The following is a 19,439-nucleotide window of genomic DNA, read 5'->3' on the forward strand; positions in this document are numbered from 1 at the left end:
TTAAAGATAATTTTAGAATATTAAATTTGTATTGGGATTTTTAAATTAAAAGTTTTAATTTTTTAAAATTTTATATACTATTTAGTTTTTTTTTATATTTAAATTAATATATCTCATAATAAATATAATTTATTGTAATATATTTTACCTCAATAAATAACTTAAATTATTAAATATAATATATATATATATATATAAATCAATTCGTTGTTTTTTATATGGATATAAATGAATCGATTTAAATATATCTACATACTTAATCCTCAAAGAGGCAAAAAATAAAGTCCGCTCACACAAAAGGTAAGCGTGGGCCACTCTCCATTTATTTCTAATGCAAAAGACTTTTTTGACCTATTAAATTAACATAAGAGATTTATGTTATTTCACCAAATCACACGGGATTATGCAATTCACCCAAATTTATTTAATATGGAGTTGTTGGATATATTTACTCTCAATCCATATGTCTGCTCTCAATCCTTCCATCCAGCTAGTTTGATGATTATTTACAAATTCATACATGCATAAATTGTAATTAACTTTTAATATTAATATAATATCAAACTTAAGAATGAATAAAAAATTATCTAATGGGTATCTAAATGAAAATAATCATGGTGGGATTGAAACCTATAAATTTTATATTTTGTTAAAATATGATTTCCATAAAACTTAGTCATAAAAGTGATTATTGATAAATTGAGTCAAATGATCAAAAAAAAAAAAAAAAAATTGAATTTGCACTCGAAACATAAGTTTGACATGTGAAGTAAGAAATGTAACATCCTTTGGGCTCAAAGTGGTTGTTGGGCTTGATTCTGATCCAACCAAGAACGAGGCCCATGGAACTACCCATAAACGATAGACCCTCTAACTAAAAACCCAAGCCCAACAGATTAGTTATTAAATCCCAGCCATCGATTCTAATCCAACGGCGTCCTACCTCTCCCTCCATAAACTAAACCCGACACTGACTTTTGGCGGGAAATGCATAACCAAAAAGTGCTAAATCCTCATCATTATTCATCCTCGCATCCAATCTAATCGAGGGAATTCCAATAACCTAGGCAAAATTAACCCCAGTGGGGAGTTGCGGTTGATGGCTCCGAGGAAGAGGACGAGCTCGGGAGGCAAGAAATCAAGCCATCACAATCACGAGCCGCTGCAGCCATCTCAGCCCTCCAAATTTGGGATCCAACACTTCTTCGAGCGCCACTCGCAGACCCAGAAAACCCTCTCTCAAAACAGCTCAAAGAGAGATGACGATCGTCCGCCAAACCCCATTTTAAGACATGCCGCTGCTACCAACCAAAACCCTCAGATTGCCCCTAAGCCCATTATGAGTCCGAAGCTGGGGAGTGATTTGGATCATGCGGAAGTGGGAGCTGAGAAAACAGGGGGCATGTCCAATTTAATGAAGATTGAGTCAATGGGAAAATATTTGAGGGGTGTAACTCCTGGAGTTAATGCAGTGAATTTGACTAAAATTGATGCGCATAGTGGTGTTTCCCGAAATGCTGAGTGCAGAGGTGATGTGCTTGTCCCGGGTTGTGTTGATATGGGTTGCGGAAATCCTGGGAATGCTTTTAATGTTAGGGTTATGGATTTAAAAAATGTCAAAAAGGGGGGGAATTTCCGGGAAGTTGAGGCGTCTAGTCCTTCTCAGGATACTCCAGTAGAGAATGTATTGCCTGTGGTGATTGACAATGAAGAGAATCAACTGGAGGTATCACCGGAGGCTTCCAAGTCCTCTGTTAAGCGCTTCAAGTTCTCACCTGGAATGGTAATCATAATTACCCTCTGTATCTGGCTTCTGGGTTTTAAATTTTTCACTTTTCTCATTTCGATTTTTTCAACTTCTCTATGGCTTTTTATTACTTGATAAGGAGCTATACAACTCTGATATGGATGGACCTTCACTAGTTGGTGACTGGAAGAGTGTGTGTTTCTGTGTGCACGGAACAGGTTTTTTTGCTGTTTCCTCCTTATATTTCCGTGAAGAATATTGAGAGAGGTGGAAACTTCGTATCTTAAGGAATTTTGGGAATTTATTGGGTACTTAGATCATAGGAAATAGGGAGGTTTTGCTGAAAGGTTTCTGTATATCCCGCTCCAGAATTTAGACCCATAAGTAACTATTTGTTAAATTTGGCAAGATTCCTTTTCTTTCTTATATCAGTGAATGAAAGTTGTTTTCCCTTCATTTTTTTCTCCTGCCCCTCCCATTAATGTAACACATGTTTTGTGGATGTGTAATATTGCAAGCTTCATGAAAATCAACCATTGTTCTATCGCTCAAGTGAAATGGGTTGTGTCTTTTCACATAATTGGTTATGTGATTGAATTTATTCAAAATCCAAATCTATTATGGTAGTAGACCCCTTGCTTGTTTCTTGGTGAAGTTGTGTATAACGGGCTCCAGTGGGACAGTAGCTGTGGTTCAGATTGAAGAACATCTCATAGTGGTGGGATATTTCTATGATCATACCCAAGGAGGGTGTTGCCATACCAGTTGCCCATTCTTGCATTTTCATAAAAGAAAAAAGAAAAGGCTTCATGAAAATTGGAACTTGCTTTGTTAAATTGCAAAGTCAAAAGTAAGTTTGACAGTTAGGTGACAAATATTTGGCTGATGTTAGGTTGGTAGAATTTGATTGACTCTATTTATCATATTATCACTTGTGTTTACTTTCTTTTATCTTTTCCTAGTTAATCAAGCAGAGCCAAGATGATGTAATTGAGGAGGTGACATGGAAAATTTCTCCAGTAAATGAGAGGCTTCACGCAATGTCTAAGCATTTACCAGGGAGGATGAGGGTACTGGCAGATTCTACAAGGATTAACTCGATGGATTTTCAGCAATGTTTACAGCAGAAGGTATTCTAGGTTTTAGTTTATTTTGCCTCCTTTGCATTCTTTTAATAGAAACTAATAAATCTTTCCTAATGATAGGTGCAAACTTCTGCTGGCATGTCGGGAAAGCTTGAAAGATGGCTTGCTTCGCCTCCAATGAAAGCAGAAAATAAGTCTTTGATATGCTCTGATGGGGTGGCCTCGAGAAAGGTTAACTCGATTCATGATTTAAATGGTCATGGAAACCACAGAAATATAAAAAGCAATGATAAGTTTGAAGTGCCAAATACTCAAAGCCCATTCAGTACCCCGCCGTCTCTGTCTTGTTGCCATGACAAGGTAATTTCAATTTGAATTTCATGCATAGATGTTGACTCCAAGATATTTTTGTTTTCTCTTTTCTTGACGATAAGTGAGATTTAGGCGCTTGATCATGTGCATTCTAATGGAGTCCCTGATCAACTGGGTTCAAGACAACACAAAAAGGTTACTGGTTCTTGCACATCTAGTCTTCATTTATTTTCAAAGCAGTCTTGACACTGTTGTCTGAGAAGTATCATGGACTATCTTTTGAACCTATTCGTCTGTTCAGAATTAAACATTAGAATATACTTTAATTCAAAATATTTTATTTCATCACAGGCTTTAATCGAACTATTAGATCAAGTAGAAGATGTAATCTCCGGTGAACATTCTATATGTAAAGACAATAAAGAATTATTAGATGCTGAAAGACGCCCCACAGCTGATCATGTTGTAAACTGCTTGACAACCAATTCAGAAGAAAAAGCATGTATTGAAGACTCTAGGTTCAGTTTTCTTGTGTTGGAGGTATGCACCTGTACTTCCTTTATCAGTTCCTTTTGCATGAAAAGAACAATCATTTATGCAATTCTGCTACACATCTGTGCTACAGGTTTCGGAAAAGCTTGGACCTACTGAATCATCAGGTCCTCAGTCATGCTGCAAGGTATGCGTAATCTTTGGATGACCTGTATATTGTAATACAGCTATTAAATTTTTTATGTTACTTGGCTATTCTGTCACAGGTGCTGCGCTTATTGAATGAACAAACTGGTGATGAACGGGCCTTGCAATTGTGGGATGAATGGTGAGTAACTCGAGGTTGATTTAGCAAGACTTGATTCCATGATGCTTGGATTTAGGATTACCTCATGATGAATTGGTTATAGAGGGTTGTGACTGATACTTACTCTATTACATTTGTCTATGACGTGCACACTGTTGCTACTATATACAGCCTTATGCTACTATCATGGTTTTGTCACTTTGGGCTGCCTCTATCTGCATATTCATACTCAATGGTGAAAGCTAGATAACTTCAATTTCTTATACTTGCATTTCAGCTAACTGCACAAAATTTCTAGATTTTGCAACATCAGTTAAATTCGGAATAACTGGATTTGAAACTTGTAAGCACTTAGTTGAGATTGTTTTTCTCATATTTATAAAATTTTAGTACAATATAAGATCGTTATTATCTTGGATCTTCCAGTTTAGCTTAGTTTTATTCATGTGCTTCTGTGTGTATTGGTGCTATTCTCTGTTCTATATATGTTTTTTGGTTATATTTTTGCCTTTAGTTTCATTGCCTTATGTATGAGGTTGTATTATTCCAACTTAATATATGAGAGTAACAATTGATGTAATTTTTCTCATCCTTTTGTTTCCTTTTTATTTTCTACCTTACCAGGTACTTTACTGTTGTTGCTCCAGGAGATACAGTTCATGTGATTGGTGAATTTGATGCCAGTGGGAAATGTGATGTGAATCATGAGGAAAATTTTCTCATCGTCCACCCAGATATTCTGGTGTCTGGTACTCGGGTATTACCAATCAGCGATTCGTTGACCACTAAGTTTTCTGCTCTACTTGTGTGCATACATACTGTAATTTAAGGGCATTATTGATGGTGCTGCCTTTAAGGACTCCTGCTCTCACTTGTCTCAAATTTTTCTGACTGTTTTTATAATTGGTCCACTATAGGTTTCTGCTAGTTTCAGCTGCCCAAGGCGCACCATCCTAGATGAGAGGTTGAAACATAGTGAGCATTCAGCTGCAGCATTGATGGGCACCTTATTGCATCAGATATTTCAGGTTCTCAGACATGATAATTGCAAAACATTCTTTGGATTATTCTAGAGGCTATGGGTGTGTTTTTGTTGAGCAACCATAATTTTATTTTTCCAGGCTGGCCTAATCAGTGAATTCCCTACAAAAGAATTCTTGGAGGAATATGCCAGAACTGTTCTTCAGAAAAGTCTAGATAGCATTTATGCATGTGGAGGTGGAGAGTTTAAGTATTGTCTCTTTGTGTAATTTCCTTTTGACACTTGCCCTCCTGCCAGATTCATCTTTGGAGTGAACATCTAACACCATGCTTTCATTTTCTTATACTTTTTCCTAGTATCTTATTGTTTAGTTATCATTAAAACCATTTTTTAGCTTGTTTCTAGATACTAACTCCATCTACTGGGGTTATTGCAGCTAATGAAAAAGATATTTGGAAGACTTTGACTGAGGCGATCCCAAAAATATTGAATTGGATATCCTCCTTCCGAGATTCTCAGGTAGATGAATTTTGATGGTGGTAAAGTCAACAATTTTATATGGTCCTATGAATTGGCAATATGAACATGTTGCTATATATGGAATGACATTCTTTCCTTTCAAATTTAGCCTGCATGTGTTTCATCGGCTCGTGTTAGATTGATTAGCAAGGTTGCTTAATTTTAAATCAGACAAGCATCTGTATTCTATGTGAATCACAACCTTTGACGTCATTCAATGTTTCACTTTTAAGGGTTTTAAAGGTCCAAGCATTGATTTTAATTGTGAAGAAGGACTGAAGGAGATCAAAATTTCTGAGGTAACACTTTCTATCTAAACCACATTTTAAGTCGTTAAAGGATTCGACACTTTGATTCTCAACTACTTCGACTTATTTTCATAATGTCTTTATGAATTTCTGAAAAACATTACATATAAGTTTTATCTGCCAATAAATTAGGCATCGACACATCCTTTTCATAAAACATGAACATGTACTTGTACTTTGTAAAGCTTTACAAAGTGAAACATCGGTCTCCAAGTATAATATGCAACCATTATATTATGTCAAATATATGTATTAACTACATGAAGCACTTATTCTAAGTTAAAATAATGTGGAATGAACCTGAGTCTCCTTGATCACTGGTGTGTGTTTCATGTGTTATATGATACGCTCTCTATGTCAAATTTGTTTGCATAAAAGATCAGCATTGAAATATGAGATCGTTTGGTATTTCAAACAAAATACATGGACATGGTGTTCACTTTTTAATAATTAGTTCACTCTGAACATCCACTCAATCTCTCTCCGAATGAGACGTTTTTTAGGGTTTGTTAGAAACTTGTAGTTCTCCACGGTTACATGCTTGATTAAATGTGCTCTTAAGTAATACAGGTAATCGACATCGAAGAAATGGCTTGGGCTCCAAAGTATGGACTGAAAGGGATGATTGATGCTTCTGTGCGAGTAAGAACTAATACAAGCTCTGCAGAAGCGGGAGAAATGATTATGCCTCTAGAGTTCAAGACTGGGAAGGGAACGAGTGGACAGGCAAGTCATTTTGTCCATCCCATATTTCTGAAACAGCAACATGACATTTGGATATTCCCTAATTGGACTTTTTTCTGGCTCCTGATTTTGTTTTAATGCGTTCTTTTCTGTTTCAGACTGCTATGGAGCATAGTGCACAAGTTATGTTATATACTCTCCTGATGTCCGAGCGGTGTGTCATTCTGCAAGTTGTTCTTGCGCTCTATATTTTCCATTACTAACACTGTTTGTTCTGCTTTATTGCTTACACCTTTAATTATGTAATCATGTTGTCTGCATTATCCTCTCTTCAGGTACACGATGAATATTAAATATGGTCTTCTGTATTATCTTCAAACAGACCAAACACAGGTATAGTCACCATATCTGGTATTCTGGAACTCTCCAGTGACTCCATAATTTTGTATATCTTTGACATGAATGAGTTGTGAAGGGAATTGCTGTAAGAAGATCGGACTTAATTGGGCTTATCATGCGCCGTAATGACCTTGCAAATGATCTCCTTAAGGCATCAACTACTCAGCAATTGCCACCTATGTTACAAGTATATTTAGCTTTGGTTATTCTTTTGATTTCTGAATGAAATTATCAGATCGGAATCAATTTATTAACGAATCCGTTTTATGCAGAGTCCAAATATGTGCAAAAGTTGTCGCCACCTCAGTGTTTGTACTATTTACCACAAGGTCTGTTATCCTATTCTGGTGTAGACTCTCCATATCAAAAAGATGTAGAGACACAACTATTTTTTTTATCTGAAATCTTAATGTGTTATTGTTCTAGGTTTGTACTGATAAAAGGGGACACCTTCAAATCGTAACCCGTATCTACTAAGTCTGGTGTATTGTTCCATGTCTTTTATGCTTTAATTAAGTTTACTAAATTAGACCTAAATACCATGACTGGCTCTTTCCCTTCTCACTTATTCCATTTTAGTAAGTACACCAATCTTATTTATTCATAAAGTACATTAGATAGGCAGGCTCTTAATATAGAAGCAGCTAGTTACCTATAAAACAGGAGAATTGTACAGAGCTCATCCCTCTTGGTATGAGTACATTTGGAATGAAAGCATTCAAGTTATTCTCGAAGAATTCCTGTAGAAATTCTAATTGCACTTTGTCATTAGAACAGCTGGAAGTCAATATTTTCTGAAACTGTATCAGGGAATGATCCATACAATATTTTAACAGGACTGACAAATTGATGCAAATAGCAAGGTACTTACATATTTGTTCTTTAACAGTACAAATAAACATTTCTTTATTATGGAAGTTAGACTTTGAGATAATTTAATTTATGCAGTATTGCCTGCTATCTAAATGTGTAGATTCTCTTAGCTTGGACCTTGGCCCAGGCACAATCTCATGGGCAAGCAGACTGATGATGTGTATTTGACATCCAGAATATGTAATTAAAAAAATTGAGCTGCTTGAAGCATAAATGATATACTACTTAAGCTTTGACTCATTTACCATACATCATTTTTATACTCTATATGAGTTATTCTTGATTGCTTCATGTATCTCACGAAATTTTATCTTGTTAATTGTGAAGACGTATGGCGGAAATAAGGAAGGAAGTGGACTGGGTGATGTGTATGACTCACTTGTTTCCCATTTGACAACCACACACACTGTTTTTCTCAAGAAATGGGAGAGATTGATCGATCTGGAGGCTAAACACTTGGAGGTAGTTTCATTGGCTGCATGCAATTATACTTGGTGTTTGAAGACAATACATAATATGACAATTTCACCATTTAGGTTGCGAAGAAAGAAAGCTGGTGCTCACAGAATTCAAAGAATGACCATAACCCCGTTTGCCTGTCATCTCTGATTCTCGATGCTTCAGATAAATTATCCCAGAAAAAAATTTGCAGGGGCAACCGATTTGTTTACCGCTTCGTGCATCAAGAACTTCCTTTGCTTGATACAGATAAACCAAATGGAGATTCTTTGAGTTCTTCCTCTTTCTCAGAGTATATGTTCAGGAATGGGGACTATGTGGTATGTTAATGTCTATTTCCTTTTTGCTTTTCAATTGATTATCTCTCTGCATTTTCCTAAGCTGATGGCAGTCATACTTGTGCAGTCAATTGGAGGCTTTAGCTTTTTATGTGGGATTATTTATTTACTTTAAGTTGAGTTCTATTGCTCACAATATTCTTCAGGCAACTCCGAGGATATTTTTACCGTTTCAACACAATTATTTTGAATTTATTTAAAAAAAATTGAGTATGTTACTGGGGTTTTCGTAACAGCCAAAGTTCTTTCATACAACACGGATTTTCATTTTCATCTGCAGAAAGTTGTGTTTCATGATTGATACATGCACAACCTGGATACTTCATTTTCTTAGTCCAACCAAAGCACGCGCGCGTGTGTGTATATATATCTCAGCTGCTTCTGAAGTTTATGAACTGATAACAATATGTATGTCATGAATGATTTTATGATATTACATAATTGCCCTGGAAACAGTGATTCTTCTATATTTTATCTCCCTCCCTCCCTCTCCCTCACTCAGTCACTCTCTCTTTCTCTCTCTCTCTATTTGGTGTGGTCTTAGCAGGATCCTTTTACACCACTTGATCTTCTTGCAGTTACTGTAATTTCGTTAATTAGTTGGGCTTCACGCTTCTGCAGAGAGTGTACTTTTGATAATTAGCATTTCTGGGTTGCAGATGCTGTCAGTTCATCAATAATGGAAATTCTACATCTTGTATGATGTATCATGTATCTACCACATTATGCTAATATTGACTGTATAGAATCTTTTCTATTTTATTATCACAGATACTAAGCAAAGAACCTGGTAATCTACGAGTTGCTAATGGGGTCATTGTGGATATTGGTGACTCACATGTGTCTGTAAGTACTACAGTGTGGTACTTAATATGTCAGTGCAAGATATATATCAGCTTGATTTTATACCTGCTTCCTGAGGAAAAATATACCAAAACCAATGGTTACTTTGATCTTTTAGGTATCTTTCGGAAAGCGGTTAAGGCTTCCAGGGCATGGTCCTGGTTCAATGCCAGAACATCTCCATCAGCAATCATGGCGGATTGACAAAGATGAAGTCATGGCATCATTTGCAATCATGAGGTCAGCAAAATTCTTCCGTTTACTTTTTTCTCATGATTCTTTACAAGACACACACACACACATACCCCCCCACCCCCCCCAAAAAAAAAAAAAAAGAAAAGAAAGGAAAAGCAAAAGGAAGAAGAACTGGAAAAAAAGATGTAATTGACCTCCCTACCTTTATCAGGTATAATCTTATTCAGCTGTTTCTGCAAAATGAATATAGTTCTCATTTGAGGAAGATGGTTGTTGATCTTGAGGTGAACTTTTCTAACTTTTAAATACACCCTCAGATGAGTTCTCTTTCATAATCACACAATAAGTATAATTTATTTAAATTTTGCATTGGTTGCAGATGCCTAGATTTGACAGCGGCTGCATATTTAGTCAAGATCCTGCTATTTCGTACATCTGGGCTGAAAAAAGTTTGAATGATGATCAGAGAAGAGCGATTCTAAAGGTCAGAATCTATTTCTAATTTGGGTTCTCTGCTGTCTAGCTCCATCCAAGAACAATTTTCCTCTTCCTTTGAGGAGATCTGAAGTTGCTACTCCATGAAAAAGAAACAAGAATCTTACTGGTTTTCTTGTTACTGACATAATTTTTCAGATACTAACCGCAAAGGACTATGCTCTTATTCTTGGAATGCCTGGGACGGGCAAAACATCCACCATGGTACATGCTGTGAAGGCATTATTGATGAGAGGTGCATCCATTTTGCTTACATCCTACACAAACTCAGCTGTTGACAATTTACTACTCAAACTGAAAACCCAGGTCATAATTTATCCTCACTTTACCTATTTTACCGTCATGGTTTTCCAATATACAGCATTCGCAATTCTTCACATTGAGAGTTCTGTTAGATAATAACTTTGTCCTTTGTTGCTTTTGTTTTTAGTTGCATCTTCTTTAGAGTTCTGTTGCATGACTATTTGAGAAATTCCACAGGGCATAGATTTTATAAGAATCGGCAGATATGAGGCTGTGCATGAGGATATTCAAGAAAATTGCTTATCAGGTTGGATGGTTTTATGTTAAGTTTTGTTTCACTAACTAGCTGAATAATTCTAATTTCATCTTCAAACTTGGTTGTGACAGTAACGGATATGGATAGCACGCAAGATATTAAGGAAAAGCTGGATAAGATCAATGTTGTTGCCGTAACTTGCTTGGGAATTACTAGTCCATTGCTTACTAATAAGAGATTTGACATATGCATCATGGATGAAGCAGGACAAATAACACTACCAGTAAGAAGTTTGCTGATCATTAATAAGTGTAGTGTGCTTGAATATTTGTTGCTTATTTTCTAATTTCTCTGAGAAGCATTTGTTGGAGCTCTAATTAGGTACATTAAATCCTTTTTGTTGACAGTTCTGTACTTAGTTTGATGAAAGTTAAACTTAAAAGAATAGGATTTCTGGAACCACATATCAATTGAAGAATATGACAGTTAGAGACGCTGGTGCTTGCTCTGCATGCTGAAAAGTTGACTGATGGAATAGCAAATCTGGAAGCGTCCAATTTGTCTAAAATGGAAGAAATTCGTATTCAACCGATTAGTCATAGTTTTAGTAATAGCTTAACACCCAATTACCTAGCTGTAAGATTCACTGTTTAGGAGTGATAAAATGATATAGGTTCTGTCTGACCATCCTGTTTTTAGTTTAGCCTTTGTCTCTCTTCTTTTTGCACAAAAGGTCAATTGTCTGATCTATATGTCTTTGAGAGTTTTCACGTATTTGATTGGTAAGGTTGTTAATAGTGGACATGTCCGAACTAAGTGATCGCTAAATAATGTGTCCTGTGGTTCAGAGAAGTCCATAATTGAGCATTAAAGCAAGATACTTCCTTTGTACTTCCAATTTGTTAGGCTGTCAAAATTTTATAAACTTCTGAGCTGATGAAAGATACGAAATCCTGAAGTCATTACACTTGGCACTAAACAAGTGCCAATTCTTAAATTTGTGGGGTTTTAACCACATATTTCCTTCCGGTTGTTGCAAATGCAAGTAACATCTTGTGGTAAACTACAAGACTTGTTTAGGGCATGATATAAATGCATTTCCTTTGCTATGTTTTAGTTCTAGCTCAATCTGTTGCTGCTACTATCATCTATAAGTTTATAGATATTGTGTTCATTTAATAAGATATATTGAACTTGGTGTTGTCGCATTTCTCAATCAGGTCTGTTTGGGACCATTAATGTTTGCATCAAAATTTGTTCTCGTCGGGGATCATTATCAATTACCTCCACTTGTCCAGGTGCATTTCTTTCTCTATAATGCTCCCACTTTCTGCTGAGAGATCTGGCCTACCTGATATCTGAATTGCAAATCTCATATTAGAGTCCAGAGGCTAAGGAGAATGGAATGAGTGCGAGCCTTTTTTGCAGGCTCTCAGAAGCACATCCACAGGCAATTGCAGCTCTACATTGCCAGGTACAGTGGTACCTGAATCCTCAGTAAGAATTGACATGCTTCTCTTTGCTTATTGAGAAACTCAAAACGCATTGTGGAAAATATGCAGTACCGAATGTGCGCAGCCATAATGGAACTCTCAAATGCTTTGATATATGGAAATAGGTTGCGCTGTGGTTCTACTGAAATAGAGAATGCAAAACTCAAGTACAGATCTTCAACATCTGCACCTGCATGGCTGATGGAGGTCTTGACAAAATATTCTCTTGTCAATGTATTAATAAATATAGATGAGGAGCATAGAACCTTGTCCTTGAACCACATGTCAAATTTTAAAGATCTTCAGTACTGCTTTATTGGGTTCTTACTATCGACTTATGTTACCTATGATTTTGTTTAAATTTCAATTATCACTCTGACAACCTCATTACAGGAACTGAGTCGCTACCTTTCCCATCCATCCTAAGCTGTATAATTTATCATCTAAAGTGTTTTTTTTTTTATATATATTTTTTCTAAATGGCATTATCAAATAACCTAAGGTGGTTTCTTTTAAGCAGGTTCTGAACCCAAACAAACCTGTGATATTTATCAACACAGGTGCGCATTCTCCTCTTTGTATTGGACGTAAAAGTTATTTGTGTTTGAATAATGTGCTACTGTGCTCTTGTAGATTTGTTGCCTGCATATGAGACTAATGATCGTAAAGCTTTAAACAATCCTATTGAGGCACATATTATTGCAGAGGTGAAGATGCCATTTCTTTCTCTTTTAACTAGACATGTTTAAAGCCTTCATAATTTTAAAACTTGTATCAGTATAAGTCTGAACCTAATCTGTTTTCTGTGTATTCCCTTTTCTTGATAGGTCACTAAAGCTCTGGTACTTAGAGGCATTGAAAGACAAGATGTTGGCATCATTACACCATATAATTCTCAGGCTAATCTTATCCGAGGAGCTGTCTCTGAACCTGTGGAGATACATACTATAGACAAATATCAGGTTATACTTGGCCTTATGCTATCAATTTGCCAACCTTCTCTTTCCCAATTGGTTTCTTAAAATAAATTAGTTTGCTGTTGGCATTTGCTTTGGTAGAAGAGTTTTATGCCAAACCTCCTGCTAAGTGCTAAAAATTTGCTTTGTTAACACCTGGATAACTGGATCATGGCTGTCATGATGTTGACTGTGCTTTATGCTCGGAGCATTGTGTGCTTGTATGACTTTGTACATCAGTGTCACTTGTTCTGTTTTGAGATCGCCTACAGCGACTGAATTCTGTATCGAGTGAAAAATCTCATTTGCTTCCTTTATCTAACTTAATATCTACAAAATCTGGGAAAATGTGAGTTACATGTGCTTGTTGAGCTAACAGAAAATGGCTTTAACTATGAATGAAGTGTCGGACATGGGAAATCGTAAAAGCTACATTTTTATTTTACCTATGTTTTCAACAGGGAAGGGATAAAGACTGCATATTAGTTTCCTTTGTGAGGTCAAGTGAAAATCCAAGGAATAACACATCTTCATTGCTCGGAGATTGGCACAGAATTAACGTTGCCCTCACACGCGCCAAGGTCAGTTGCTATCATGTTCTCTGAAGAATGCCATTGTCATGTGACTAGCTTTATCCATTTTGAATTGTGTAGAATTTCTGACAGAATAGGAAGTTACAGTTTGTTTTGTGATCATAGAAGTATGGAAGTTTCTTTATCAAACACGAGTAGATCCGTTACATGGTGATATTCCCCTCTTGATGTTTAACAGAAAAAGTTGATCATGGTGGGGTCTTGCGGAACTCTTTCAAGAGTGCCATTGCTGAAGCTTCTCATCGAGAAGGTAGAAGAGCTTTCTGGCATATTGGTTGTCTCCAAGAAAGATATCAATTACAAACTTGAGCTGAGGAGATGCTCCAACTTAAGATGAGCATTTTACTGCCCAATTTTTATGTAGTCGGTGTATCTTCCAATTTTGTAAAAACATTAATGTAGTAATAAATTCCCTTTTACTAATGCAGCTGCAACTTCATGTACCTAATAGGTCCAAGTATACAGAATTATAAGAAACATTAAATAAAAACAAAATTCAAATGGACATTAGGCAAATCATCCCAATACTCTTGTTGATAGGCGAAACAAATTAACAAACTTGTACCCAACTTACACAGGCTTATCAATGGCAGTTTTCTAGATCAGGACTGAGATCTAAAACCAAATCTAGCGCTCCTAACTGTTATATACATGCATGGCAATTGAGCGAACCAGAACCAAACAACGAAATTAGTAATAATAACTAAGGTTTTTTCTGTTGCGGGATATTGGCAATAATGCTACACTGGCAATTAATAAATTGTAATAATTGCGAATATCAGCAGTACTTAGGTGCTTCAACTGAATGCTAGAACATCCCAGGCAGTCGCTAAAACAAATTTCAATACTACGTAACTTGCAAAAAGCCGAAAACAAAATTCTGTGGTGAAAAAAAAGTACAATGTTTAATCTTGGTGACACCAAACAACACATTTAAAAAACTGGTCTAAGCCACAGAGGAAGTTCCTGACACTGGCCAGATGCGCACGCCCTTAACTATCGTAAGTGGTTTGAAGCAAGAAATTGTCTTCAACTTAGTCAAAGGAAATAACTTCTTCTGATACATCCAATAACTCTTCAATTTCGACTTCTTTGGCTTCATATTCCTCTTCGTCATCACTAGCTTCCCCATCACGCAGCTTCTGCCTCTCCAATTTCTCTTCTTCATGCAATCGCTTCCATTCACTGACCCACCTATCCCACTCTTCCTTCAACATCCTTCTCTTCTCACGATCCTGCTCGCTTAGCAGCAAAGAAACATCTTGATCCTCTGCTTCATACTTCTTGCTGTATTTCTTCAAGTTCTTAGCAATCTCTTCTTCCTTCTCAGGACTCAAGAAAGATGGGGGCCTTGGGCGCCACAAGAACTGCAATTAACCAGTCATAATATGACAATGAGAATGTATGCACATATCTTCAGTAACACATGCACTTGGCATCTCATTCATGGAGCAGAGGTGCATACAGAAATACCCAGCTGCACTAGTAATTAATTCATGAGAAAGGAAAGAACTTACTTGAAAAAAGTGATCCCTGGGTATTCTGTATAGAAGTTTGCCGTTAAAGGACCATACATTGAACCCATTTTCCATCTCATGAACCGATGTAACTGCTGTCACAACATACCTATGGAGAAAATATAAAGGTATAACGAAACAAGTTATAGAGCAAGTGCTATATTAGCAAATCAATTCATTTAAACAACTAATACTGAAAATAATCAAGTCTACCTGAAACAGGTTTAGTCCCCTCCATGTCATATGCTAAAGAAAAAATTCCAGTTAGAACTATTACCTTCCTGTAGGATCCCACTCAACATCTGTTGCCATGAAATGCTCAGCTTGTGCCATGGTCTCAAGCTCATCAACATTGTAGAACTCCAACTGTCCATTAAAACCTTTTAACCCAGCCAATATAATAAAGCGCCCAGCTGGTGACCAGTAAAGAGCATTTGCTTGCTTGCCCTTGAGAGTAGTGAGCTTTGAAACCCGGCCAATGTTGGTACCACTGCGCATCGAGTAGAAACTCACATCAGGCCTTGGGTTATCACCATGGATAACTGCAAACCTGTGGCCTTTTGGCTCCCAAGCAAATGCAATAATCTTGTCATTCTTATTTTCAAGCTCCAGAACCTCAATGGGAATGTCCCGTTCCTTGATCCTGAAAAGCTCAAAGCCAGTATATGTGCTCTTCTTGGTTTTTGTGTAGCGATCGACTTTAACAGCAAGATAATCCCCATTACTTTGCCAGTACATTTTACAATCACTAACACTAAAGAGGTTCTTTTGCCTCAACTCTTCTTTGCTCGGGATTTGCACAAGGCTCACCTAGTAATTAAAAACAGAAAATAAGATATGGAAAAACTATCACCACAGGGGGGGAACATGGAATATGTCAAAAGGAAGATTATGGGCCCACCCTTGCAGGCTGGTTTCCTCCACCCAGTTCAGGAACGAAGAGTGCAAGAATGGGATCAGTAGGTGACCAACTGAAGTCGACAACATTTTCAACCTTTATAGACTTCTTGTCGATAAGAGTAAAGGTTTCAGTTTCATAAACAGAGATGACATTTTTCCCTATTCTGGCAAAGTATTTGTCATCTTTTCCACCACCCCATCTGGAAATAGAACAACTTTAGTCCATTAGACAGCATGATAATACGATCCTAAGATGGAAAAGATTTCAATCTTTCCATAAGTGAGTGAGTGTATGTGAAAGAAAAGACCAGCAAGGGGAACTGGAACATCAAGTTCAATCCCAAATCACCTGAAAACAGGCCAAGAAACACCACTAACACCTCCAGTTCCTCCAGTGGCAAATTCATCTGCACTCCCTTTGAAGTCTCTCATAACTTTTCCAGTTCTCACATCGAAAATGTTTATCACTACCCTCTGTGAAGAAAATGCATTTCAGACACACCAACAAAAGTAGTAATGTAAAGCAACAATACAAAGGAAGAAAAAGGAACTTTTACATGGGTATCACGAGGATTGCTTGGCTCATGGCTGCTGTAAGTCACCAAAAATCTCTCACCAGGGGAAAAATCGATCAGTTTTACCTGCAAATCTAAACTATTAATGCTAAAGTCTTTAGCAGAAACAAAAGCTCTACAGAGCACTAGATGCAGCAAACAACCTGCGGATGAGCATATCGCATCAGGCGGTTAAAAGTGGTTGCACCACCCCAAACTGCAGCACCCTGTCTATGTACTGTGGCCAAGTAGGTCCCCAATGGCGACCACTGCACAAAACTCTCCGTCCAGTACTGCATCGAAAGGACATCTTACATGAATGGCAAGGGACTAAAAGATGAGTACCCAAAGCAAACATAAGGACTCATGAATTTTGTTATTAAATATTAATCCACATGGTGATAAATACTGTTGTCCTCTGATAATTTACCAATGAAGGCAAAACACTCATGCTTGCATGCAAGCAAGAAGGGAACATAAAGAAGTGAATTTCACTCACAGATCTTTTGTAAACAAGCTCAGGCTTTGACTGTCTTGCATCATTCCACAAGACCTCAGTGTCCGTGCCAGCACGAATCACAAACTGATCTCTGGCTTTCTCATCAGTAAGCCATTTTTGCAGATTCTCCTGTAAGAAATTGAGAACACTCAGATAAAAGATGAGAAAGAAATTGTTAAGAAAGATGAGATATGCTCTCCTTTTGCTTTTCCCTGGATTTCTTATAACCATGTATGCAGGGGTGTGTTATTGTCCGTGCACGCATGTGCCTGTGTGTGTGATAGAGGGGGGGGGGGGGGGGGGGAGAGCGAGAGAGAGCCAAACCCCTGGAGTGTAAGGCTTGGTTTCTGGTGGTGCCCACTCCTCTGGGACTTTCATAAACTTCTCAATGTCATCAAACATGTTAACAGCAAATATGTGGGATCTGTCTAACTTGTATCCATTGGTCTTCTCCTTAGCTAATTCAGCTTCCTACAAACCAAAAATGAGTTCAAATTCCTGATAAACAAAAAGAAATTAAATAATCATAGTGAGATATTTTAGATTAGCATCTACAAAGGCCTAGGTTGTATCTCCAACGACATCATGTAGTTCATTCATTCTACTGGTTCTCTTTCTTCAATGATACTGATAACTTTGACACTAAGGCATTCATCCTACCGAACCGAACAAGAAAACAGGAAAGAAAATCAAAGAATTTTAATCCCACACGACCCAGGGAATACAAGGGGCCAAGGAAGATAAGCATCATTAAGCAATTTGCTCTATTATTGAACTAAAATGGATGTTCAAAGAAATTTCAAAAAATATATTTAGGGCAAAAAACAAAATAAAAAATCTATAACCACCAACAATAAATAAAGCACGTACTCGCAATCTTTCAATCCATTAAAAAAACGATAGAAACGATCAAGAGAGATATCCACACTCAACATTTGTTGAAAAAAGATGAAGTATATGCAGCAGAAAGAGTACAAACAAGACGGCATGAAGAAACCAAATCCGCATGTTACCTGAGGAGTGTTATATTCAATGAAACAATATCCTAAGGTTTTCTGAGTTTCGGGGTCGACAGGCATCCACAGTCCATCCTCCTTAATGACCCCAATTTGACTGTAGATTTTCCGAACCACACCTTCCAATTTCTCGAATTTCTCTTTGGGCACCACTGGCAAATTGTCCACCACAATTATGTTTCCAAAGCCCTCCTCGAACTCCAATGACTCCTCCTTTTTCAAATCCTCATCATCACTTAAACATAATTTTCCGGCAAAAACCACATCAATTAATAATAAGAGCAACAGCAATCAATAAGAAAAATTTCTACAACACCACACCTGACGATGCCGAAGTCCTCAGCTGGGGGTAGGCGAATGGGACCAAGATCGAGGGAGGAGAGGTCGACGTTGAGGCGAGCAGCGGTGGCGTGTATATCTTCCATTGACATGACGTCCGCCATGGCTGGTGGCTGATAGCAGCTACGTACAGATGCGTTTATATGTATACTTATAAACGCCTTTACTGGAGAGAGCCAGCGGGATAGATGCGCAGATACAGTGGGTGCGCTTCAGCCTTCAGCAAGAGAGCGCTAGAGCGAGAGTGAGATAGGAACGTATGCTTCTTCTCAGGCCCCTAGGGTTTTTGATTCTGAGACAAGGACGTTTGATTCTGTTACTGATGCAATTGGGCTGGGCTTGTATCCTTTTTGAAGTTAGAGTCCATCAACAGCTAATATTCGGCCCTATTTAAGTGGGCTTCAGCTACGGTCCTCTTAATTTAATATATTAATTAATATTAATAATCCGTATTCAATTATATTGTTTTAATCTTCAACACCAAAGCCATTCTCTGTTTGGGCTTTAGCTTTTCTTTTAGAAAGTAGCTGATCTAAACTTAGGCATGTGGATTTATAAGAACGCCTTTTATTTCTAATCATAAATAAATCGAATATGTGGAGCACTTGTAGTAATTCTTTTTTGTTCTTTTGTTTGTCATCTTGCAAGATGAAAGGCTTATGTTCATCGATCGTCTTTTCAGAAAATCATTACTCCTGATCCACTAATTTTCAGGAACTAACACAAACAAATGGGAAATATATAGTTGTAATTAGGGTTACATTTTGAACTAAAAAAGCAAAAAAATTGAAGGTAATAGTACTTCCAAAAGAATACAGTACACACGCATAAGGGAAGTGGGTAATTCTTAGAGCATCTACACCATTGAGTACGTAGGCCCTGATATGAGCTCCATGTCATCATGGTTACGGTCACTCTGAACTAGGTAGTCGGGGATGCTCCTCAAAATTTGAGCAGAGAATTCTATGCATTATCACACACAGAGAGTATTTTGATCTCAGGAATTATGAAAGATTGTAAAAGAGCCATGTTCCT

At 37.2% G+C, this 19,439-nt stretch overlaps 2 protein-coding genes across 5 annotated transcripts; one reads left to right on the forward strand and one right to left on the reverse strand.

Annotated features, from left to right (window-relative positions):
- The first annotated feature begins 1,007 nt into the window (after positions 1 to 1,007).
- On the forward strand, positions 1,008 to 14,002 carry EMB2411 (DNA replication helicase). Of its 4 annotated transcripts, XM_011086830.3 has the most exons (34): positions 1,009 to 1,783; positions 2,710 to 2,877; positions 2,953 to 3,192; positions 3,277 to 3,339; positions 3,496 to 3,684; positions 3,770 to 3,823; positions 3,903 to 3,964; positions 4,568 to 4,700; positions 4,861 to 4,971; positions 5,065 to 5,161; positions 5,362 to 5,444; positions 5,678 to 5,743; positions 6,323 to 6,478; positions 6,595 to 6,650; positions 6,772 to 6,829; positions 6,912 to 7,022; positions 7,108 to 7,164; positions 8,036 to 8,170; positions 8,245 to 8,487; positions 9,277 to 9,351; positions 9,467 to 9,588; positions 9,755 to 9,827; positions 9,923 to 10,027; positions 10,177 to 10,344; positions 10,519 to 10,588; positions 10,669 to 10,820; positions 11,758 to 11,835; positions 11,919 to 12,011; positions 12,100 to 12,237; positions 12,551 to 12,590; positions 12,664 to 12,737; positions 12,858 to 12,992; positions 13,448 to 13,567; positions 13,758 to 14,002. In XM_011086830.3, exons 1-34 carry the CDS (start codon positions 1,100 to 1,102, stop codon positions 13,914 to 13,916), a joined length of 4,368 nt encoding a protein of 1,455 aa, XP_011085132.1. In that variant the 5' UTR covers positions 1,009 to 1,099; the 3' UTR covers positions 13,917 to 14,002. The 4 variants fall into 4 exon arrangements, 3 of the variants coding, with proteins under 3 accessions (XP_011085141.1, XP_011085132.1, XP_088741765.1); XM_088885639.1 differs by lacking the exon at positions 3,277 to 3,339; XR_848241.3 differs by lacking the exons at positions 12,551 to 12,590; positions 12,664 to 12,737; positions 12,858 to 12,992; positions 13,448 to 13,567; positions 13,758 to 14,002 and having other exon boundaries at positions 1,008 to 1,783; positions 11,926 to 12,011.
- A 407-nt stretch (positions 14,003 to 14,409) lies between these two features.
- Positions 14,410 to 18,693, reverse strand: LOC105167194 (eukaryotic translation initiation factor 3 subunit B). The gene is made up of 11 exons (XM_011086820.3): positions 18,387 to 18,693; positions 18,063 to 18,300; positions 17,374 to 17,520; positions 17,050 to 17,178; positions 16,715 to 16,843; positions 16,554 to 16,637; positions 16,346 to 16,470; positions 15,998 to 16,196; positions 15,374 to 15,906; positions 15,097 to 15,205; positions 14,410 to 14,946 (listed from the first exon to the last, which is right to left on the reverse strand). The coding sequence occupies exons 1-11, from the start codon at positions 18,506 to 18,508 to the stop codon at positions 14,614 to 14,616; spliced, it is 2,148 nt and encodes a 715-aa protein (XP_011085122.1). The 5' UTR covers positions 18,509 to 18,693; the 3' UTR covers positions 14,410 to 14,613.
- Between the last annotated feature and the right edge of the window lie 746 nt (positions 18,694 to 19,439).

Source organism: Sesamum indicum, linkage group LG1, assembly GCF_026168435.1.
Source record: "Sesamum indicum cultivar Baizhima isolate 11 linkage group LG1, ASM2616843v1, whole genome shotgun sequence".
Taxonomy (NCBI): domain Eukaryota; kingdom Viridiplantae; phylum Streptophyta; class Magnoliopsida; order Lamiales; family Pedaliaceae; genus Sesamum; species Sesamum indicum.